This window comes from Nelumbo nucifera, chromosome 2 (genome assembly GCF_055504915.1).
Source record: "Nelumbo nucifera cultivar China Antique chromosome 2, China Antique-T2T, whole genome shotgun sequence".
Lineage (NCBI taxonomy): Eukaryota > Viridiplantae > Streptophyta > Magnoliopsida > Proteales > Nelumbonaceae > Nelumbo > Nelumbo nucifera.
In genome coordinates this window covers 32908522-32933601 of record NC_142650.1, presented here as the reverse complement: position 1 = coordinate 32933601, position 25080 = coordinate 32908522, and the positions used below count along the sequence as shown (strand labels likewise).

The window sequence follows — 25080 nt, the reverse complement described above, 5'->3', positions numbered from 1 at the left end:
AAAAAAGAAATCATGTTCTTCACAATCTTAAGTATCTTTTCAGCCCAATGGCATTCCAATTGCGGCTGGTTCATCTATTTCATAACAACTCCATGGCTCCTATAACTGCCCACCATTCAGCTTCAATGTTGCTTCTTGCCCTGCATTGGTATTGTGAAGCAAATATAACCTTGTCACTTTGAAATGGCTCATTGGACCCGTCCACATCTAAAAATTGTTAAGCAATTTGCATTATATATATATATAAGCAATTGTATATATCAAAATTCATATAAAATTAAAATTTTAAGTTTCTTTTTTAATTTTTTAAGTAAGTAGGCAAAAATAGCTTTGATCCAGTCTCTGGCCCGGCTTGGGCCAAGGCTTGACTCACGGGCTAGCCCAGCCCACGGCACAGCACAAGCCAGCACGGGCTTGGGCCGTGGGCCATGCTGGGCCAACCCACAAACTTTTCACTGGGAAGGGCAGCATGGTCCGTGATGGCCCGCGGGCCAGCACAACACAACTCGTACTTTGTGCAAACTGCCAGTGGGCCTTATCGTGTCGGACCAGCATGACCCACTTTACACCTCTAGCTGTAAAGGCCCACTCTAGGACCACCAGAATTTTTTGTCAATGCTCATGGATGGATGCCCCAACTCTCCTCTCCATCCCGGTTTAGCAATGGATCGAATTAATTCAGGCCGTGGGCACAAATTTGGACCAGTCTGGCACAACAGCACACGGGTCGTGTGGGCTGTGCTGGACCTGGGGTTCCAGTATAATAATTTGGTAGCCTAACGTTATGTTTTTTAATAACACTGTCCACTTTGTGGTCCACCTAATCTTATATTAACCTTTTGATGTAGTCTTGCAAATGTTGATCCAATTGATGTTGCCAAAAGTATCACATGATTGAACCCTGAAACCATATTAGACAGACAAGTTTTGTCATCCTGAATTGGCCAATAATTAATAACCATCTATGCTTTTTGTTTTTTTTTTTTAATTGTAAAAAAAGTGTTTATACATTTTACATGTTGCATGGTCTTATTGTTGTGCCATTTCTAACTTTATTGGTATTTTAAAATTTAAGGGCTCTCTCTTATATTCTTTAACAAGTACGAATAAATTGAGTTATTTATCGCAAAGAATGAGGTAGCACACAATTAGTGTAAATTGCTAAAGTTCAATTTTTAATTGAAAATTATATTAACTTTTTCCTTCATTTTTAATCTCCCGATTATTCAATAAAGAATTATTCAAAATTGTTTCCTTGCCTTCCGCCCTTTCTGCTAGTATTTGTTAAAACTATTATTATAATACTTTGTGTAGGAAGACTCTGATAAGAAGTTATTAATAAAGTAATAACTTGGGTAAAGCTTTTCTATGTGTTTGTTAGAAAGCACAAAGGCTAATAAAGCTTCTCTTCGATTTGTGAGCACCCACGATTGCCACATATCAATAAATTTTGTTTCAGGAGCACCCTAAGCCTTTGCCATTGTAGCAGTTGGAGTATATAGCACTTAGAAGAAACGAAAAAATAAAAATAGAAAAAAGGATGTATGCCTAGGCAACCTTGTTTTAATATATAAATATAAATTTGAGATTTAATGGGATGACGGAATATGTTACAAACAGACTGTTAGAGAGAGAGAGAGATCTTATTGGTAAAAGCAATAATGGTCTTTATTAGAAACAATTAAGACTTAAAATGGTTTTATTTGAGTGTGGATGGATTTTGTTAGTGAAAGATTGGAGAGTTTTCTTTTTATTTTGACTTCTTATATTTTTTATGATTTAATTTAAAAACAACTAATCACATGTGTGATAAATAAGAGGAGGAGATCTGTAGGAGCTCTGAGGCTAGAGTAGCCCTCCTCTCACCTACTATATAGATAGTAGGGGTGGATAGGAATCAAGCTTTTCATGAACTATTCAAGCTTGACTCACGAAAAGGTTGATTTAGATTGGTTTAAACCGAGCTTCAAACTAAGCTCGAGCCCAATAAATAGACTCGTTTGCTATTTGAACTGAGTTCAAGCCTAATGAAGCTAAGCTCATGAGGTTCACAAGCCTAATCGAGCTTATATATACTGTACATAATATTTTTAATTTTTTATATGTATAGTAACAAAATATTTTTTCTAAGTATAATTTTTAATTTTTTACATGTATAATTCTTATTTTTTATATGAAGCTTGGCTCACTATTGAGCTGGAGTCAAACTGAGCTTGAACATATGAGCTTTTGAGTCGATCTGAATTCAAGTTCATGTCTCTAGCTCGAATTGTGTTTGAACTGATGTTTTTCTACCGAGTCAAACTTGAAAAGACAAATATTCAGCTTGGCTTGGCTCGAATCGAGTTCCAGCTCGGCTCGGCTTGGCTTGGCTCGAATCGAGTTCCAGCTCGGCTCGGCTTGGCTTGTATCCACCCCTACCAGATAGACAAACAGACCGGTAGATAGATGGAAAAAAAGATAGAAACAATTGTACAAAAGGAAGAATCCTAACGTCATAGGACTCTATCACTCCACACATGACACACCTAATACCTTTCTCCCCCATTCTATCACATTACAACAAAACAAAAAATGATTCTAAACCCTACCTCAAAACCCTTCCGTTGTTTTCTTTGACGAATTCACCAATGGTGCGTAGGGGTGGCAATTGGGCGGGGTGGGTTCAGTTCGGTTTAGGTTGAGCTTTAACCCAACCCATCTAACCCATCAACCCATTAATGACCCAGTAAGATGGAATTAAATATGGGTTGGGTTCAACCCAAACCCACCTTTACCCAACCCAACCCATTTAGATAAAATAATAAAAATTACACAAAAATAGTAGAAATTGTAGGAAATAAAATAGAAATTAAACGAAAACAAAAAAAATGCATAAAATTAATAGAAATTATATAAAAAATATTAAAAAAACAAAAAATTGCAACTTTCATTTTATCCTTTCTATACATGTGAAAAAGTAGTGTTACTGTAAAAATTACAATAGTAAAATTGGATAATACAAACTATTTTGGATTGTCCCAACTTGTTAGGAAGTAGAAGCAAGACATGTGATAGAAATGCCATATCAGTTTGCAACTGGTTCTTACTGTGAAAAAACAGAAATTTCATTTTCTACATATTTCTTTTTAGGCAAGTGGTTCCGACCCACCCTACAGCATCCAATGTTTGTGATAGTAAACCCCGAAATTTAAACACAGAAAACATTAGTCACTGAATCACTGGATTTAAACACAGCCTATTTCTCTGTGGAGTAAATAGGCTAACCCCCCCCCCCCCACACACACACACACCCCTCCCCACCCCCACCCATTCTCATGCCAATGCTGGATGAATCAGATGATCATGACCATCATCAATCAATTACATGGGGCTTATCTAAATCTAATGGCACTGATCATTGCTCCAGGTTCATATTTGTAGGGGCAGTGCTCATAAATAGTCTCCATGTGGATTTGCCTTAACCAACCATATATGCATGAAACAAGAGAAAGATTAAGAATTTTTGTGCATGAGATTCTGTACCATAGGCTTAAGGATTCTTCAACATATCTTCAAAAATCCCATAGGCATTTATGTATGTGAATTTCATGCTATCTAGATTGTTATTGAAATCATCAAAACCCAGGAGTTGATCTGCAGTCCATGAGTGTGATTAATTATTTGCATTTACCTGCTATCTGAACACAGAACACTAAGTTTTAGTATCTCTCAAGCTGAGTGCAGAAGCAGGATTTGGCTTAGGATACAAAACTGCAGACCGGGCCTTGATCAAAGGGATACTAGACATGCATAAGGTTCCAAAAGCTCAGGAGTTGCGGTGCACAGTGCATCCATTTAAGTTATAGCCAATTCAAATTCCGATCCAACCCAAAGGGTGAGCTTTGTGCCACTAGGACCATGGTTTACACATAGCCACAACCGTGGTTTACAAAAATTGTCACACGAAGATTGCAACGCCAATAATTGATCAAGAGAGAGACAAAGACCGACCAAGAGAGATTGTAAATGCCAACAAATTGCAACTCCATTCCCAAATAGAACAAGCTACATACCCATATAGAAAACTGTGTAGTAAGATGATGCATGATACAACTCTAACACCCAAAAAAAAACTAGATCTAGCTAAATTCATTTGCTGCTACATTCTACTCCCTGAGATTCTATTTTAAGAGTGTTGGAGAGAGCAAAATCCCAATTCATTCAAGAATTGCAACAACCCTCATAGAGCACTTCCAAGCCCTTTTACCTAACAACAGATTTGGAATGGATCCCGAAATCTGTAAGAACCCAGAACAGTTTATACCAAAACCGTTCATGATAGGTCTATTTTTCCAAGGGTTAATATTTTGAATTTAATGCAAGTTGCAGTAGAAGTCCAAGTTTCAATCGATTAGGTAATCTGGATTCACCACGCATGTTGTAGAGTAGCAGACAAGGTTAAAGACAGAGAGAGTTTGAGTACATGAAGTACCTGAGATGGCAGTCTGAATCGCCGTAATCTCTTCTAAACCCTAGGAGTCTGTTCTTCCCTCTCTTCGTTCTCCGGCAGCCTGAATGCCGCATTGATTAAACCCTAGAGTTTGTTCTTCCCTCTTCGTTCTCCAACAGCCTAATCACCTAAACCTTGAGTTCGTTCTTTCCTCTTCCCATTCTCCACTTCTCCGTATTGACCATTGATCTCTGCTCCTTTGTCTCCATGATGGATTCGATGGTTAACCATTATCCAAACCACCCAATCCGTTAAAGTCCAAGTTTATTGGGTTAACCAACCCGCAACAACCCAGAACTAAATAAATGGGTTCAACCTATTAACAATTGGGTGGGTTGGACGGATTCAGTGGGTTGGGTCAAAAATTGCCACCCTAGTGGGGTGCAACCACATCTCAAACCTGATCCCTCCATAAAGCTGAATCATGAAGAAGCAATAAGCCCAGTCATTGATCAAAGTGTCCTGTGTGTAATGTGCTTAACCAGCAGCTGACTGGCCTGATTCATTCACATTGAACACTCATAGTTTCCTCAATGAGGGCACTCATTGACTCACCACTCGAAACCTCAGCATCTAATTTCAATCGTTGAGTAGTCTTCTTAACAGATTAAACATTAAGGTCCCCTTCAGGTAAGTGCAATTACCTGAGTAAGTTTTCTTGGGAAACACCTACTCAGGTAAGTGCATTACCTATATTCTTTTATTTCTCAGGTAAATATTGCAATGACCATTCTAGCCATAGAAATCTATTATTAAAAGGGGCTTTTTTGTCCCATTCAAGTGTTGGCAACTTTTTCCCTATGTGGGAAAGTTATTTACCCACCTAGGAGATGGGTATTACTTTTCTGGGTAAATGATTCCTAAGAAAATAAACTGTCCCTGATCCCCACATAAAGCTGAAAAAAGAACATAAAATTTTTGGTCAATGGGAACCAAAATCCCATTGACCAACTTTCCCCCCTCTCCAAATCCAAAAAAAGAGCGCCCCCTAAAGGTTGATTTCTGATAATATAATATTAAAAAATGGCAGCAAAATGGTAAATTATGTATATGCTAATAAATCAAGTATGTTTAACCAAAATTATATGTTATATATAAAAATTATGACTTTAGGCATAAAATATAATAAAGATTGCAGGAACAACTAAAAAACCTTTATATATTATTAATAAAACAATTGGTTCGGAACAAATAAGAAACAGAACCAGCCCAATTATTAATCGGGACAAAGTGACAAACAGAATTGATATAATCAGTTCAGTTTGATTGAGTAGAACAAGAACTGACCCATTGACAGCCTAGGAGATTGTAGTCCTCAAGGATCTTTGCACTGGTGATTTTCTTGGACCGTGGTCTGAACCATCTTCTCATCAATCCTCCGGCAAAGTTATGGATTCCATGTTCAGACCCATGGTTGAGCTTAGAGGCAAATAGAGGTCGGAATTGAACCAAATTTTAATGAATTCCCTAGGATTTTGGCTCAAGGAAGAAGATGACTTGGTGGGAGAAAGGATCAACCATCAACTTCTGCATGGTTTCCACCCACACCCTTCCCCTCTCCTTCCCTTGATGCGTCGTCTCTACAATTCATCTCATTCTCTCCAATCTCAATAGAACTTTTTATTAATTTCCTTTTTCAACAAAAAATGGACATTGGGAAAATGTATAAGCGTAGACATGATACAGTCAGCAACTGTTATGCACATGATACCTTTTTTATGGTTGCATATCTTCCAGAAAAAACAACTTTGTTTCTTGGGCTGCGTTTGTTTAAATAAGTGAAATCATAAACATGGTAGTAAATAAGTGATTTTTATCAAAATTCATGGGTGGATTTTGATTGGTCAAAACTCTTTTCATATCATATCTTTCCCGCATCATAGATTTATCCTTAAAAAATATAAGGAAAAAAAATCCAGAAAAGAGTCCCTACTGAAAACGGGATAAACACATTAGAGAGACGAAACTATTGATCTACAACATGAAACAGGATCTGCAACAAAACTCACATGAAACAGGATCTGCAATAGGAAACGGAATTTGCAAGAACGGAAGCCTTAAAACAGGAAACGAATTCTGCAAGAAATAAAACCCAAACGGGATTTGCAACAAAACTCAGATTATTTCACTCTGGCTGTTGCAGATAAATTACAAAATTATCTAAACGAGATACAAGACGTGAGTACAAAGGAGCCCAGAGAGCACAAACTTTCGATCCAAGAAGGTGACAGAGATGATGAGGAGCAAGGAAGCACAAAGCAGTGTCCTTTGCGGAGAAGCTTTTGCTAGTTTGATATGGGTGAAAAGGGTTTTGATGGAGGCAGAGAAGAATACCTGGGTGAGGAGAATGGTGGTAACAGCTAATAAGGAAGTGAAGGATTGGAGAAAAGTGTTGGATACAGTGGTGTGCAACGTAGGGACTCAATCCAATGTTGCGTGCCTTTTCTGAAAGGAAGGCGATCCTTGACGTAGGTGATGAGAAGTGGGATCTCACTACGTTGGATTCTGAAGAGGGTCTGCTCCAGCTCCAGAATTGGAAGCCACTCTGTAATGAAATGGAACTCAACCCTGGAAGTTTCATACTCAAGTTGTTAGGTCTTCCGTTTCATCTATGGAACGTGTCGAACCTGGAGAAAATAGTGAAGTTGTTGGGAGGAGCCATGGAGGAGTTTAACTTTCAGGATTTATATGCTGCTGAGGTTAAAATTGCAGGGGTGAAACCGGAGTTGCTGCCCAGATCAGTTGATGTGTTAGCTGATGGATACTGGTATCGTGTTTAGCTGATTTCGGAAGTGGAAGCGACTCTTTGGGGAAGAAGAACAAAGGTTGAAGATGCTGAGGTGGCAGACTGGTATACATGTGGTATGCAACCGGTGGTGAGAGTTACTGGCGAGCAAGGAGATTAATTTGGGGAAGCTGTAAAGTCGGCCAAGGAAAACCAAGGCACAAGTAAGCTAATTAAAGGAAAAAATTCAAAAAACTTTGAATTATTAGGAGCAAAAGAGGGTCAGGTTTCCTATGCTGATGTGGCCAAGAGGGGGAGTGGGTCGAGTAATTATATTATGAGAACCGCCTGCTCTGAACCAACCAGGGGTAGATGCGGTTTAACCAGTGGTGTGAAGACCGACCCACGTGATGTTTTAAGTGATCACGTGGGTCAGAGGAAGCAACTCGCGGGTATAGACAGCAGTTTCTGTCTATCTTCTTCTCCAACGAAGATAGTTCGGGTTGGACAGTCACGAAGGACTAAACAGGGTTCAAGGGGTTTCCTGCAATGGGTTCCTCGCACAGACGTGGCTTCGGACTTTGATGGTCACTCTTATTCAGACCGCCCAAACCCTAGGTCTGCAAGAGCAAATGTGGCGGAGAGGGACTCAGTGGATGAAGGTTGGGTATCTTGCAGTTTGGAGGAGGTTGAAGGGGAAGATGACTCTAAAATTTCCTCCAGTCTTGGTAGTGTAGCGGAAAGGGAGTTGCAGGTGGAAGAGATTGTAGCCAATCTAGACCTGGAACGATTTTTTACAGAAGAGTAGAAAACAACATTATTGATGGTGTAACGACTCAACCTGATAGAGAAGAGGAGGCTGACGCAACTGAGCACAGACAAATCTTTGGGGGTGGAAACCTTTGCTCTCAACCAGAAGAACCATTGCCAAACCAGATTCCAAGGCAGGCTATATTTAAGGAAGTTTCTGATGCTTCCCAGCAAAGAAGTATGTCAGTAAGAGGTAAACAACAGGGTGTGGGAAGTATTACTTGTGTTATACAAGAGAAAGGAAAGCTGTCCATTCAGAACCAAGCCGATGAAATAGATAACATTCACACTCCAAAACAGGGATTAACAGACATTGTTACCAGTCACTGCAGTTCCCCCCAGAACCAGCAAAACCCAGGTATCTGTGCCAATTCGATTTTTGTTACTAATGACTGCTCTCTGTCTGTTGTGCCAGATTCCCTTCCCATTCCAGAGGTCGGTGCCCGTATTGGAGAAGAAGGAAGAAAATAGTGGTAGAAGTGGAGATGACATTGAAAAAGGTGAAAGGGAGGAGGCGGCAATGGAGAGAAATATAAGAATCTGGGAAATGTTAAAGAGACTACTGGATGAATTTGAGGAAAATAACTTACAGAAGGAGATGGCAGATGGGCTAGGTGTAGAAAATGAGAACAAGGGTGTAGGAATTGGTGAGGGAATAAGTAGGAAAGGAAGTCCCAATAAGTTAAGTGTGAGGGAGAGGAATAGTGAGGATTCCGTGGCAGATTTTGTGAGGAACCTGGGGTGTAGCTTGAAAAACCCAAATGATCTGAAGATTTTCTTGCAAAAGGAGGAAGGTAAGGTGAGGAAGAGGAAATTGAGTGAGGCCGAAAGACTGATAAGGGATGCTGGGGGGACAAGCTTTTGGGTGTCAAAGGGGAAAGAAGGAAGGGGGTTAAGTGATGACCTATTGGGTTTGGGGGAGGAAAACAAGAGAGCGGAATGAAAATTGTCAGTTGGAATGTTAGAGGGTTGGGAAGTGCTAGGAAAAGAGCAGTAATTAAAGAGGTGATTAAAAAGATAAACCCAGATATAGTTATGTTACAGGAGTCTAAGAGAGCAGAATTTGATAATAGATAGGCTAGGGGTATTTGGAGAGCTAGGGGGATCAGTTGGGTTATTGCTCCTTCTTGGGGGTCTGCAGGGGGTACAATTACACTTTGGAAGAATGAGGTCTGCATAGGATTGGAAGAGTTGATAGGCCAATTTTCAATATCTTTGAAGTTTAGGCAGGTGGCGGATGGATTTGAGTGGGTTTTAACAAATGTTTACGGGCCTAATGATTATAGAGAGAGGAGGGTTCTGTGGGAAGAATTGAGGGATATAAGGGGTTTGTGGGAAGGACCTTGGTGTATAGGAGGTGATTTTAATGTAGTCAGGTTTTTAGAAGAAACAAATAATCCTAGGCAGAGGGTGAATACAAGCATGAGGAAGTTTAACCAGTTTGTGGAGGTGTTTGAACTTAAAGAGATTCCTATGGTGCATAGTAACTTCACATGGTCCAATCTACAAGTTAATCCCATTTGTTCTAGGCTTGATAGATTTCTTTTCTCAGTAGATTGGGAGGAACATTGGGGTAATTTGACCTCGAGGACACTTCTTAGGGTAACCTCAGATCATTGGCCTATTATGATTGGAGAGGAAGAATTGGGAAATACAAGGCCTGCCCCGTTCAGATTTGAAAATATGTGGTTACACCACCCAAGTTTCATTAATAAAATCAAGGAGTGGTGGTTAGAAAGTGACCCCTCAATAGAATGGTATGGGATGAGGTTCCATAGGAAGTTACAATTTTTGAAGGGCAAAATTAAGGAATGGAATAAGCTTGAATTTGGGAGGCTAGACGAAAGGAAGCAAGTTGTGATTGCACAACTAGAAGATCTGGATGTGAAGGAAGGGAGGGGTTGTATTACACAGGAGGACAAAGAACAAAGGTGGAAATTGTGAAAACAATTGGAGGATGAATTGCTCAAGGAGGAAATTAGTTGGAAGCAAAAGTCAAGGTGTAAATTGTTGAAGGAGGGGGATAGGAATACCAAATTTTTTCATGCTATGGCAAGTGGGAGAAGAAAAAATCTCATTTCAAGCTTGGAAGTAGAGGGGACAATCATTTCTAATCATGGTGAGATTGCTAGGGCCTTTGCAAACCATTTTAAATCTATCTATAGGAAGCCTTTAAGTAATAGGGTGTGGATTGAGGCGATGGAGTGGCCAAATCTAAGTGGAAGGGATAGGGAGTGGTTGGAGAGAAAGTTTGAAATGGAGGAAGTCAAAGAGGCAATATTCTCTATGGATATATCAAAAGCACCAGGCCTAGATGGTTTTACAATGGCACTTTATCAAGAATGTTGGGAGATCTTGAAAGAGCTAATGATGGTCTTTGATGAGTTTCACAAAAGAGGAGAGATCAATCTGAGGTTGAATTCTACTTTCATTGCTTTGGTTCCCAAGAAGAGAGAAGCAACACACCCAAGGGACTATAGACCAATCAGTTTAGTTAATAGCTTGTATAAGATCATTGTGAAGGTCTTGTCTATTAGAATTAGACAGGTACTCACTATCATTGTGTCAAATAACCAAGGAGCTTTTGTGAGAGGTAGGCAAATAACTGATCAAATACTTATAGCAAATGAGAGTGTGGAGGACTTCAAGAAATCAAAGAAAAAGGGTGTGGTTTGTAAGTTAGATTTGGAAAAAGCCTATGACTTGGTAGATTGGTCCTTTTTGCTGGAGGTGATGATCAATTTTGGGTTCGGGGATAAATGGTGCAGGTGGGTGCTAGGGTGTATTGGACTTGCCATTACTCTATTTTGGTGAATGGAACAATGATGGACTTCTTCCCGGCATTGAGGGGAATAAGACAAGGAGACCCCCTTTCTCCTTTCTTGTTCACCTTGGTTGTTGAAGTCTTGGGGAGATTGATCTCTAGGGCAGACTCTAGGAGCTTAATCAAAGGGTGGAGGGTAGGCAGGGAGAACATACCACTCACACTAGCAATTCGCAAATGATACGATTCTTTTCTGTGAGGGAGGGAACATGACTTGGATTAGGAATTTGAAACACACTATACAACTTTTTGAGCAAATGTCAAATCTAAAAGTTAACTTTGATAAAAGTTGTGTGGTGGGTGTGAATATGGGGGAAAGTGAGATCTTTGCATGTGCAAACATTTTGGAATGTGAAGTGTCTGATTGGCCTCTAACTTACCTCGGTCTTCCTCTTGGAGATAATCCTCAAAAAGGAAGTTTTTGGACTCCGGTTGTGGAGATGTTTGAAAAGACACTTGCATCTTGGAAGAAGAATTATTTGTCTCTAAGAGGAAGAATAACCCTAATTAGGGCTACCTTAGCTAACCTACCCATTTATTACCTTTCAGTTTTTAAGGTGCCTGCAGGGGTGACTGACAAGTTGGAAAAGTTTATGAGAGATTTCTTGTGGGAGCCTGGGGAGGAGAAAAATGATCATAGGGTTAGGTGGGAGGTGGTGTGTAGAAGTAAGTAGGAAGGAGACTTAGGGATTGGGAATATTAGGAAGAGGAACTTGGCTCTACTAGGGAAATGGCTATGGAGATTCTCATTGGAAAAGGAGAAGTTGTGGGCTAAGATAATTGGCAGTATTCACGGGCTTGCAAAGAATGGATGGGACTCTGGGATTATGGCTATGGCAACAAGAGCATCACCATGGATATCAATACATGCTATTTTGCCTTTATTCTCTCCTTGGATCAGGTATGATTTGCACTTGGGTAACTCAATTAAGTTTTGGGAACATGTGTGGATTGGGGATCATCCGTTGAAAGACCAATTTCTAGCCCTTTTTGCAAACTCCACCCTCAAAAATGAACCAATTGCCACTTTCCTTGTTCCCTCAAATTCAAATTCTGGGTTTGGGTGGAACTTGGGATTGAGAAGAGCCCTCGGGGACACAGAACTGAATTGTACCTCTAATCTCCTGTCCATTCTTGATGGGGTCTTCTTGGAGCCAACAAAAACAGATAGTAGGATTTGGACCTTGTCTCCTTCTGGATCCTTTACTTGTGCCTCCTTTAAAGCCCTATTGCATCTGGAAAGTCCTATTGGCTTGTCATTCCCTGTCAAGGATGTGTGGTATCGACCTATACCTCCGAGGGTTGGGAGTTTCTGTTGGGAAGCTTTTCTGGAAAAAATTAACACAAGTGACTTACTTCAAAGAAAAAGACCCAATAGTTGTTTATCTCCACACTGGTGTATTCTCTGTAGAGTTGCTGGTGAGTCCAGTTACCACTTACTAATATCCTGTGTTTTGGTAAAAAAATATTTGGGAATGGTTTGCTTCTTTGTTTGGGTGCAGGTGGACTCCCCTAACAAATGTGCAAAGCTTGTTTACCTCTTCCTCTGTTAACTGCCCAACAAAAAGATCAAGGATCATGTGGAGGTGTGTGAGAGTTGTTGTTTGCTGGACAATATGGGAATAAAGGAATTCAAGGATTTCTCATAAAAGGAGAGAGGGTTGGAAAATATGTTGGAAGTGATCCATATAAGGGCAATACACTGGTTGAAGACAATGAATGAGTTCACAGATTTTTCAACAGATGATATGTTAAGGAAATGGAAAGAAATTGCAAGTTCAGTCTCGGCTAAGAAGACCCTGAATGCTACATGGAATCCTCCTCCTCCTGGATTTATCAAATTGAATTTTGATGGTAGTAGCATGGGGAATCCAGGGCCTTCGGGTATTGGGGGGTGTTTACGATATGAGAATGGTAATATAATAGCTATGTTCTCTAGCTCAATTGGAGTGGGGGATTCGTTGAAGGCTGAGGTGTTGGCAGCCTTGGAAGGGGTACAAAGGGCTAAAGAACTAAAGGTCAAGAAGTTGATTGTAGAGGGAGATTCTATGGTAGTAGTGAACTGGTTGAAAGAAGACAATTCTAAGCTTTGGAGTTACAGTAATGAGAAGAGAAAATTCAAATGGTTGTCCAAGAATATGGAAGTTCAGTGTAATTGGGTTAAGAGAAGTGCAAACTCGGTTGCTGATGGTTTGGCTAGGCAAGGAGTGAATAGGATTTTTGGGTTTTGGGCTCAGTTGTAATTGTTTTGTTCTATTTCAGCTTGGGATTTATCCTTTCCCTGGGGAGTTAAGATTCTTTAGCTCCCCTTTTTTTGTAACCTTATTTTATTTAATCAAATCTGTTGTTATTGATAAAAATAAATAAATGCAAAAGATTCACCTTTAACAGAAGGATCACCTTTGGTAGTAGTGATGTCAATAGTCTGCTCCTCTGTTACTTGATAGGCACGAGGTTGTCTTCTTTGAGCACCCTTGGGTTGTCGAATAGGGCAATTTGGAATGATATGACCATGTTATTTGTAGTAGGTATAGACATTATTCTTGTAATGAACAACAATATGGCCAAATCCCTTACACTAATAACATTGAGTCTTTGATGCAGTATAGTAGAAGGCCAATAAGTTCTATGCATGTTGGGACCACTCCAAGACATGTAAGAAGCTGGGATGATGTTATTGATCCAACCGAGTAATCAATTACCAAGTTAGCGCCAGCACGGAATTTTTATCTTAGTTCGAATTTACCAAGTTAGTGTTAGCGCGGAACTTCTTAGTTCGAATTTACCAAGTTAGCACCAGCACAAAACTTCTTAGTTTGTAATTACCAAGTTAACGTTAGATCGTGATTTCCGAATTTTTGTTCAATTATGACTTTCTTTTTGAGGAGTTTTAGTAGAACTCTATTAAGGAGTATTATCATAGATTAGGAAACTTTCTTGTAGGAGCCTTATGGGTGTAAGTCTATTTAAAGAGTATATAGGGAAAAGTGATGACAGTTTTTTATTGATTTTCTCTTAATTATTCAATGAAGAATTCTTTTTCCTGTTTATTTCGACTTTTGCTCTTTCCTTTGAAGCTTCTCTGAATGTGGTTTGTTTCCATACTGTGCCAGTCTTAAAGAAGTCCTCGGTAGTAGATTTCTTGCTTTCATGTACTATAAATGAGGTCCCAACCCCAAACTCCATCAAGACTAGTTGTAGTAAGAAGTCAAGTCTCCTCCCTAACAAATTCTCCCACACATAATCTAAATTTGGAAGAGTACCTTTTCACAAAAAATTAGAACGAATTATCACACATATTCTAGTCTAAGTCTCATCAAAAACCAACTCACCTTTCTCTTTTCAAAGTGCTTCTAAAGGTGCATGACAAATTCAAATGAATCAGAAGGGCCAATATGGACTAGCTCATACTCAGCCTACAAATAAGAAACCTTGCATAGTACTTGTTAGAGTTGCTTGTGTTAGGTTATTTTTTGTTGTTATTCTAGGGTGTTGTCTTTTCCTGTTGGAATGTCTTTTCCTGTCAAAGAAGTATGGTGTCGACCTATTCCTCCAAAGGTTGGGTGCTTCTATTGGGAAGCCTTTCTGGAAAGAGTTAATAAAGGGGATCTACTTCAAAGAAAAAGACCCAATAGTTGCTTGTCTCCTCACTGGTGTGTTCTTTGTAAATCCGATGGTGGACTCCCCCTTCAGATGTGCAAAGCTTATTTACTTCCATGCCTAACAGGTTAACCAAAAGGGCCAAGATCATGTGGACATGTGGTAGGGCTGCAATGTGTTGGACTGTTTGGGAGGAGAGAAATTTAAGGGTATTTTCTGACGATGAGAGTAGCCTGGAAGTAATTCGGGAAACTATCCACATTAGGGTGATTCACTAGTTAAAAACTTTGGAGCTGTTTACAGTGTTCTCAGTTGATGAGATGGCCAGAAAGTGGAAGGATATTGCGGAGTTAGGCTCAATCAGGAGGACCTCAAATTCCTACTGGACACCTCCACCTCAGGGATTTACCAAACTGAATTTTGATGGCAGCAGCATGGGTAATCCAGGGCCCTCTGGAGTTGGGGGAGTAATAAGGGATGAAAATGGGAACCTGCTAGCTATGTATTCTGGTCCAATTGGGGTGGGTGATTCTCTGAGGGCTGAGATCCTAGGAGCTCTTGAAGGGATTCAAAAGGCCAAGGAATTGAACTGTAAAAAACTGATCATAGAAGGTGACTCTGAAATTGTAGTAAATTAGCTAAAAGAGGACAGTTCTACACTCTGGAAATACAGCAACGAAAAGAGGAGATTCAAGTGGATCACCAAGGATATTGAAATCCATTGTACATGGATAGTGAGAAGTGCTAATGCACTGGCAAATGGTCTAGCTAGGCAAGGGGTGAACAGAAACTCAATGTTTTGGGCTATCTTGTAATTGTTTCATGAATTCGGGTTTATAGGGTATATGGGGGTTAAGATTTTTTAGCTCCTTACCTTGTAATTTAGCTTTTCCTTATTATTAATAAAATTCACTGTTACTGATAAAAAAAAATTCTAGGGTGTTGTCAGCATGTTTTCAGCTTTTATTTATTGTTTTGTTATTAGAGTGTGCCACCAAGGGTATAGATGTAATTTTCCCTTATTTTTAATCTTTTTAATATAAATAGAACAATGAGCATCGCTAGCCCAAATTTTTGGCTCCTAAATTTCCTTCTTCTCTTCTCCTTCTCTTCTTTCTTCTCTAGAAGAAAACATGGTATCAAAGCCAAGTTTTGGGCAATAGGAGTTATGTTTCCTCTTTGCATCTCACCTTCTCACCCAGATCATATTTTTTCTTGGGTTGTTGAGAAGAAGGAAATTTGGGAGACAAAAATCTAGGCTAGAGGCACCCACTATTCTATTTATAATAAAAAGATTAAAAATAAAGGAAAATCACATTTATACCCCTAGCGGCACACTCTAATAACAAAACAATAAATAAAAGTTGAAAGCATTCTGACAGCACCCTAGAATAACAATAAAAAATAACCTAATAGCACAAGCAACTCTAACAACACTCCCCTTCAAGATGGGCTGAATTTGTCTATCACGCCCAACTTGTCACATAACTTATTGTGCCGCAAGTATGGAAGTCCTTTTGTGAGAACATCAGCTAGCAGCTCCTTGGAGTTGACATAAGGAGTACAAATTTCACCTTTTTCCAATTTCTCTCTTATGAAGTGCTTGTCCACTTCAATATGCTTTGTTCTGTCGTGTAGGACAGGATTTCTAGCAATATTTATGGCTACCTTATTGTCACAATAGAGAGACATAAGGATGTTAACAATGAATCCAAGCTCCCCTAGAAAGTTCTTCAACAAAAGTAATTCAGCCACCCCATGTGTCATAGCTATGTACTCAACTTTGGCACTAGACCTTGCAACCACATTCTGTTTCTTACTTCTCCATATCACTAGGTTTCCACCCATAAATGTTCAGTACCCACTTGTAGATTTCCTATCATCCACAACACCTGCCCCTCATCAATTATTGTTCCCTCGGTCTCCTTTGTCTTTGTCCCTATGCGAGTGTTTGGTTGTTGTGGCTTTGTCCATGATTTGTCTCCTTCTCATGGTAAGTTGGACCCTCGATCTATCCATGCATCTTCCTTGGGTATCCCTCCTCTCAAAAGGGTTACCGATGTTTCGATCCCATTGGTCGTAAGTATTTTCTCTCTATGGATGTTTCCTTTTTTTTTTTTTGAGTTTGGACCATTCTAACATGCTTCTCCTTAGGGGGAGAGTGGTATGGAGGAGAAGCAGGTCTGTCAAGTTGTTTCTCTTCCATTTATTCCGGATTCTGATCCTTTCTGTGTCTTTCTACATAAGCGCCATAGAGAACAACAATGTTTGAAAGATGTAGAGCTACCAGATACTGAGCAACTGATACCATCAAACTCCTAAGAGGTAAGTCCAAATGAGCCAAGCACCCTTGTTCCTATTGATTCCCATGTTCCTATTTTGTTTGTGGATGACCTTGACCTCCCAATTGCTCAAAGAAAGGGAGTTGGGTCATGTACTATCGAACCCCATTACCCACTATGTATCCTATGACCACATTTCTCCCTCTTACCGTGCTTCCCTACCTGCCGTTGATAGTATTCTCATACCAAAAAATGTGGCAAAGGCTCTAACTTACCCTAAATGGACAAATGCTATGAAGGAGGAGATCAATGCCCTTCATAAAATCACATTTGGGAGTTGGTAGATCTTCCAAAGGGAAAGATCTAGTGGGGCATAAGTGTGTGTTTACGATGAAATACTAGGTTGATTGGACAGTGAAGAGGTACAAAGCAAGGCTGATTGGACAGTTGCAGCTTCTTCATCTTCAAAAAAGAAAATGTTTAGAACCTAGGACCCACCTGAGAAGGGCTTCTTGAAACTCAACTTTGATGGTAGTAGCTTTGGAAATCTGGGTCCATCTGGAATAGGAGGGGTTATAAGGAATGAAAATGGAGTAGTATTGGGCTTTTTTTAAGGGCCTATTGGGGTAGGGGACTCAACGACAGCGAGTTAAAGGCAGTACTGTATGGGATACAAAAAGCTGGGGAATTAGGGGTGAGGAAGCTGATAGTTGAAGGGAATTCAAAAGTAATCCTGAGATGGCTAAACCAAAATGAAAAGATTCCCTAGTGCTTCAGGAATGAAGTCAAAAGCTTAGGAGAATTGCACAGGATATGCAGCTAGTTTTCCATTGGACCCCAAGGTCAGCCAACAGTTTGGCTGATCAATTAGCCAAGTAAGGGGTTAACAGAGCAGTGCTTAACTCCACACGCAGAAGATGGGAGTCATGGGACTGGCTTGAGGGGAGAAAATGGAGGAATCGTAGAGAAAGGAAGGGCAAGGGGAAGATGGTGTATAATCATTGTGGTGGGTCTGCAAGACTTGGGGTGGGACCCATTAAAGGTGAAGGCATTTTTTTGTGGTGTATTGTAGTCTGCCTGTGACTCTCATTTTCATTTTCTTTAATTTCTAAATTTTCAACCCTTCTGGTATATAAAAGGAGAAAAAAAGATACCCTTTTCAATCTCAATTCTGGGGGTTCAGAGTCAAGACTACCAGCTCTTTCCTCCCTTCTTCGTTGAACCAGGGCATTTCTTTGGATTTGATCATGGTGAGATTTTAGGGCTTTAACTATTGAAACCGATGGCTTAGGGGTTATCTTTTGTTTCTCTTTTTTTTGACAGTGGCTGGGTATCGTGGAATCGGGTTTCTCGGACTGGTAAAGAGGGGATTACTGTTGTTTCTTATGTGTTCTGGTTGGTTATTTTAGAGAACTGAATCATAAGAGGGGAGAGGGGAATTGAGTTTTGTGCATGTAAGAATTGAATCTTCCTCTTTATCCCCATATTGTGGAGTTGAGTTTGAACGTCAAGTTCATCTATTACTGGTCTTCTTTTTTTTTTTTGATAAATGAGAGTAGTTTTATTAGTTCAAAAAATAGCAGTACATTCAGCCTATTACTGGTCTTGTTTTGTGCTAGAAGAACCTGGGTTTCTGCTACATTCCTTGTTCACTAATCATGTCTAAGTGGTGGTAAATTAGCCTAAGGTTCAAACTTTCTTCTCTGCATTAGGTATTTCGTTCTATAGATAATTGAGAATCAAAAGGAGGGAGATTTTATTCTTTTGTTCAAGGGGAATGGTGTAGTTGCCCATGAAGAATTTCCTTGTTCGATTTGCAAAAGTTGAGCAGTTGGGCTACTTTGCTGGGTTCTAAAACATTGATTTTGGAGTAATAGTCATTGGTGGGGGACAATGGAAGAGGAGAGCATTCCTGTGGGGCATACTGGTGTTTTGCATTTGGTAAATGAAACAAATCCTAAAGATCTCCAATGTACAGAAATGGAAACCGATGGTAATGGGGTTGGAACTCCCAAAGATGAAGGCGTGTTGTTCTCATGCGAATATTTTAATTGCAACCAATCCTGTACTACATGTATTTTGTCAAACCTCTCCCCTCCCCCAAGAGAATAAAAACAAAATAAATCAAACTAGCAATTTCCTATCGCTCAAATGGTTAGTGGTGCTAAATCACCTAAAAGAGATCTCATGATCAACAATTATCAATACATAAATAAATTAACTTCATTTGTTACCTATCAATAAAACCAAATAAAATTACTCTGTTACCAATCAAAATAAAATCTCATGCTTGAGCTCCAAAAACAGCATTAACAGGTTTCCAACATTAAGACAAGGTTAGACAACTTATGTTTGCCACAAAAGCTTGTAGGTCAAAAAAACAAACAGAGAAAAATTCAATGGTACACTTTCTCATTGTGTACAGATGTACAGTAAGAGTAAAGGATATATCAAGAAAATTACAAATGCCAAAGAGAAGGGAACTGACAGATTCATTATTTTCCACCACTCTCCATCTTTTTCCGGATCTCATGTGCAGTATTGAAGATCCCAAGTGTAGGCTCGTTGCACACAAAGCACTTCTTATTCTTTGAATGATGCTGTAGATCAAAAGAAATGGATATCAGATTTTTGAACTAAAAGAGAGGATGCAAATAAGCTCACATTTTCACAAACCAATATTAACATCATAGATGAACAAGAAAAGTTTTGCAAGAAATAGGTGTTTGTAAGTATCCCTCTCTTCTCATTTATTTACCTAGTTAGACTGCATTTGGTAAGAGGGCAAACACTGAAGCAAAGCAAATTTGTCCTCTAGTTCAGTCAGGAATTTAGTAAGAATACCTTTTTTATACTGAAAATGACAGTAAATTTGTTTTTTTCTAATATGTTTCAGAATCCAGGTTTGTATCCATCACAACCAAACACATTTGACAAAAATATAAAATTTCATTAAAAAATGGAAAAAAAAGCCAACTTTGCATTTTCCTGAACCATATATGTATGCATTTGCACTCTTACCAAACACAGCCTTGGAAGTAAAAATTAAAAAATAAACAATCAATTGATCATAATTCATTTAAATCCTAATGTCGGTATATATCCTACAATATTGCCATCATTGGGATCTTGGGGATGGGTAGCTGGGAGAAGCTATGGATGTCCCTCAACAGAATCATGACAGTAATGTGTAAATCGCATTTGAGAGGATGATGTAAGAAGAGTGCTATCATGTTCTATTTGTCGAGTTCATAAAGGACACCTCGTCCCAAAATATGAAAAGAAAAAAAAAAGAGTGAAGGAGACAAGGTTTGCAATATGATTGAGGTTGTTTTTCCCTTCAAGTACTGAAAATCTTTTATCAGTACTTGAAGGAAGGAAAATCGTTTCAAGGACGGGAAGAGGAGATTCTTAGGGCCTTTAAAGCCATTGCTGAAGAGAAACGGAGCAACAAAGAGGACTGTGGTAGAGGCCAGAAAAGAAAAGGAAAAGAGGTGGGTTTGGCTAATAGCCAGATTTGACAAAAGTGGTAAAAAGAGGATCATAAGTGGTCCTAGAAAGCTTCTCGACGACGTTCCATCTTCTGTGATCAGCGTTACTGGCCTCCTCTCTCTGGTCAGTAAGGAATCTGAATGTCTGATGGAAACGTGTCTCCCCAGAGTTCGCAGGAACAAGCTGCAATTCTGGAAGCCCAGTTTTGCTGCTTCCAGAGGTTGTGGCCTCGGCTGAGTCAGTGAGGATGGAAGGGGGAGAGGAAAAGGATTGGGAAAGGAGCGTTGGTAATGGTGTTGGGTTGGAAGTTGGGGCGAGGTGGAGGGTAAAGAAATTCCCTGTTATGATGAGCTCAGTGGAGGACAGGTTGAAGAAGATCAGCATTATGAGGAGGTTGAGGTCGGAAAGTTGGCTGTTGCATTGGGTCAAAGAAGTAACCTTGAAGAGAAGGGGGATCAGACTAATGGGATAATTAATAAGAAAATGCACAACTCAAGATCTCACAATATTGTTCATGTGACAAAAATCTTTTCAAGATCTCACAATATTGGGCAGGTGCAGGACCTACAAAAAATTTCAAATGGGTGTACAGAAGAAAAAGATGGAGAGGTAACAAGTCTACCCTCCCTGACCATAGGGGGGTGAATATGCCAGCCCAGTCACCGGCTACCTCAATGTTGAAGGAACATCAGGAAGACAAGAGGAATGGCGACAATTCTGACCCTACTGTGGTGTGGCTGCAGCAGAATTTGGATGTAATTGAAAAAGATTCCAGAGGCATGACTCTACAGAATATAGTTGATAGAGAAGTCACGATTGGAAAAAGATTGGGCCTGTTTTTTTCTGGGGCGGTGAGGAATTTGCTAGGAAAGTGTTCGAGGAATTTGAAAGAAGAAGAAAGGAAGAGAAAGAGACAAACAAAACTATCTCGCAAAGGAAAGGGGCATGGGACAAGGATTTTTCAGCCCAAGAAGATATGCTCACAGATGAAATTGATGCGGGGTTCAGGAAAGGGAGATTTGTTTTGTTTAGTGTCGGGCTTGTGACTCTTGTTTTTGGGGTTGTTTGGGTCTGCGTTTTCGTTTTTCTTTTGGGTGTTTGGACATGTTTCATGGATGCAAGTTACATTTGTATTGGGTCTTATTGGGTCTCTTGAGTGGGTTTTCAGGCTATTGGTGATTTCTTATCACCTTCTGCTGTACTTTTTATCCTTAAAAAAATCTTTTATCAGCAATCCTTTTACCATGTAAGTTGTTTCTCTCATTCCATTAAGGATGTCACTTACCACCAATCCATCCCTCCTCCCTCCAAGAGAAAAAATCAAGAAAGAAAGAAAGAAATTTAGCTTGCCATCTTCAATCAGGATTCATGTAGCCACCCAATATAATTGGGACAATGCTTAGTTGAGTTGAGTTGAGCACTAAGCGTGATTCCTATAGTTGGGACAGGATTCGATCTTTTTTTTGAAGAAGAAGAAGAAGAAGAAGAAGAAGAAAGGTAAAGTATATTGGGTTGTGATAACAACTATTGCTTAGGTTGATAATTTAATTACTTAAGCTACATGTTGCCTAATGGGAACAACCAAGATAAACTAACAATCAAAACCATGGAATGACTTAACAAAAAAGTCATAAGGAAACATGGAGAATGGCACTTGCCTTCAAAGCACAATGCTCACAGAAATAATGTTTGCATTTGGTAACCACAGGATCTACAAATGGCTGTCTACAAATGAAACACGCAAATGGCAATGAATCATCCTCATCCTCCTCACTCCTATCCCCTCCTGCATCCTCATCTTCACCATCTCCTCCCAGAGCCAAATTTCTCTTCCTTACCTTCTCTGCTTCTTCCCATTCTCTCTCCAACTGCCATCCAGACTTATAATCCCCTCTATCATGCATAAACTTGCATGCATCTCCAAATCCACAATAGCCAGTTTCCTTGTAATCCTTGCAGATATCTGGCTGGTAGTCAAATCTTGCTGACACCCTAATATGAGCAGATGCCCTAAGAGGGCCATGGGCACCGCCAGCTTTCTCAGAAGCAACTGTTTGCTCTCTTCTGAACCCAGCCTTGTAATCAGTATACCCATGAATCCCTTTATATACTTTCTCATCTCCACTTTTAGCCTTCCCCTTCAAAGCTTCTTCTGCTTGCTTAAGAGCTCTCTCTCGGATTGCACGGGCATCTTTTGAGAAATCAGTTTCAGTTTCCAACGTAGCAGTTGCCCTGCTATCATGCTGAACCTGAATTTCTTTTGAAGACTCAAAATGGAAAACCGGGTTATCTTCTTTGCTTGATTCTCCATGTGCATGCCATGTGGATGATCCAGTCGAGAAGTGGAGCTTGTTATCAGGCTTTGTGACCTTCTTTGGTTTATTGATCACTGAGGAAGTATCTTCCTGGTCTTCATCATCTTCTTCAATTGTTCGCTTTCTGATGTTCTTATTCTTTGATGGCTTCCTGAAGAAATTGCATACTGGAGAAGGCAACAAAAACCCATCATCAGCTACATGGAAAGAGTGAGAAAATTACAAACCATTAAAAAAACAAAAGTTTTTACAGAGAAGGACCTTACCTGGTTCAGATTGTTGAGGTTCACCAGAATCCGCCATTAATGAAGATGAATCAGAGGTTGGAACTTTTACTACAAGTAGTAGTGGTTAATTTACTTTCCTACACCAAACAAAATGCTTTTGATTGTTATTGCTGGTAAAAAAATTGAATTCCACACTGTTGCCAATTTGCGGTCCAGATGAAATTGTCTATAATTATAAATGCCAAAATGAAATTGAAAAACACAAAAATAAAACAAATAATGCAGCCAGGAAACAAATAAATCAAGATAAGAAACACTGCATGAAATAAAAATTCATGGATCTCCTTTATCTAATATAGTTCAGTTTTCTTCAACTCCTGGTTGCCCAGGCCTATATGATCAATCTTTAAATCTTAACTTTTCTGGATAACATGACTATGAAGCCAAATATATTCCCCTTTTTAGCTTTTAATTGTCATGCACAACAAGGGGAACATAACCCTATTATTCTTTTTTCCTCACCATTTATTTAAATAATCTGAAAATATATGTATAATCATACGCAATAAAATTCATCAAATAGGAAGACTACAATAAAAGATTAGGATTGTGTTGAAATGGATTTATTCTATTATTTTTGACAATACAAATTTGTATTGAAGTCTAATCAATTATAACACCGTATGGTATCCAATGGGTTTGGAAGAGATCGAAAACATAGATACCAGATATGGTAGTTCCTAGTAAAGCACTCTAGCTAGTTACATATGTATGCTATTAATGCTAGTTGCTTTGATCAAAGAAACTATCGCAAAGTGAAGTGTAAACTCAAACGATCGTTATTCTGTTTGCATACAAAAAGGCATGAGAAAGAGACAGACAGACAGGCAAACTCACCGGACATGGAGCTCGTCACTCGACAGTGATAGAAATCGAAGAGTATGATTTCACTGTTCAATGGGACCAAGAGAAAAATCTTGAAGGCAGAAACAAAAGCATGGTACGATTAGAGACATGCGAAGCAACTAGGAGAGGGATTACCAGGAGAAGAGAATATCAGAGAGAGAGCGAGGGGGGAGAGAGAGAGAGAACAGAACATACCTTAGTCGATTGGTGAGAAAAGACGGTAGGGCTGCAAATGCATGAAATCGAATCGGATATAGACCGATCCAAATTCGATTCAATAACGAACTAAAAGTCCGTTTGGTTGGCTGCAATAGGTGCCTCGAATCGGAATTACTGAATTAGATGGCCCATTCCGATTACAGGAATAAAATTCTGATTTTCGTTCTCGGCGGAATGGGGATTCTCCCGCATCGGGAAATGGCCATTCTAGGAACACTTCCGGGAATGAGATTTCCATTCCACTGTGTCAAGAAATAAAGAATTCATAACAAAAAATCCTCAAATCTTAATATTAATAAAATAATAAAATATTATTAAATTAACAATAACAAATAAAGATATTAATTATTAAATATAATAATTAAATAATAATAATAATATAATATTAATAAACAATTCATGAAATAACAATAAACATTAATAATTGAATAATAAAATATTATGAAAGTAATAATAATAAGATAATACAAAATAAGAATATATTAATAATTAAATAGTATTATAATAAAATATTAATAAATTCAAAATAAAAAGTAAAGATGTTATTTATTAAATGATAATCATAATAATAATAATAATTAAGTGCAAATAAATATTAATATAATATAATTAAAGTAATAATAAAATATTGACATGTTAATTATTAAATAATAATAATATAATTTTAAAATAATAGAACATTAGTAAAATAATTATAAAATATAATAATAATAATGATAAAATATTATTATTATTATTATTATTAATAAAACAATCTATTAATAAAATATTCATAAATTAATGATAAATACTAAGATATTAATTATTAAATACCAATAAAATAATAATCACAAATTATTCATAAAATATTAATAAGTAATAATAAAATAAGAAGTAGACTAATAAAACAATGAAAATTTTCATTTGATTCTAATTCCAACTCCAAATGAACCAAGCAATGGAATTTGATTCCAATTTCCATCTAAACCAAATAAGCATCAGGAATATCGGAATATGTGATTCCAATTCCAACCATACGCTCAAACCAAACAGGCCCTAAAAATCCTTGTAGCTTGTTGGCAAAAGGGAGATTCTCCTCGCTCAAGGACGCTATGGCATCTATGTCATATGAAAAGACTACAGATATTTAGGATGAGTTCATGCTTCTTCAGGTTTCAGCTCAAGGAATTCAATAACAATGCTAATGAC

General features: G+C 38.7%; 1 protein-coding gene across 4 annotated transcripts; it reads right to left on the bottom strand.

The window, feature by feature from the left end:
- On the bottom strand, positions 1 to 24133 carry LOC104603278 (Zinc finger (CCCH-type/C3HC4-type RING finger) family protein). Of its 4 annotated transcripts, XM_088898008.1 has the most exons (6): positions 23869 to 24128; positions 23665 to 23743; positions 22807 to 22904; positions 21884 to 22707; positions 19222 to 19333; positions 1 to 140 (listed from the first exon to the last, which is right to left on the bottom strand). In XM_088898008.1, exons 3-5 carry the CDS (start codon positions 22841 to 22843, stop codon positions 19229 to 19231), a joined length of 966 nt encoding a protein of 321 aa, XP_088754134.1. In that variant the 5' UTR covers positions 22844 to 22904; positions 23665 to 23743; positions 23869 to 24128; the 3' UTR covers positions 1 to 140; positions 19222 to 19228. The 4 variants fall into 4 exon arrangements, with proteins under 4 accessions (XP_088754134.1, XP_010265576.1, XP_019054276.1 ...); XM_010267274.3 differs by lacking the exon at positions 1 to 140 and having other exon boundaries at positions 19011 to 19333; positions 23869 to 24133; XM_019198731.2 differs by lacking the exons at positions 1 to 140; positions 23665 to 23743 and having other exon boundaries at positions 19011 to 19333; positions 23869 to 24119.
- Positions 24134 to 25080: the final 947 nt, after the last annotated feature.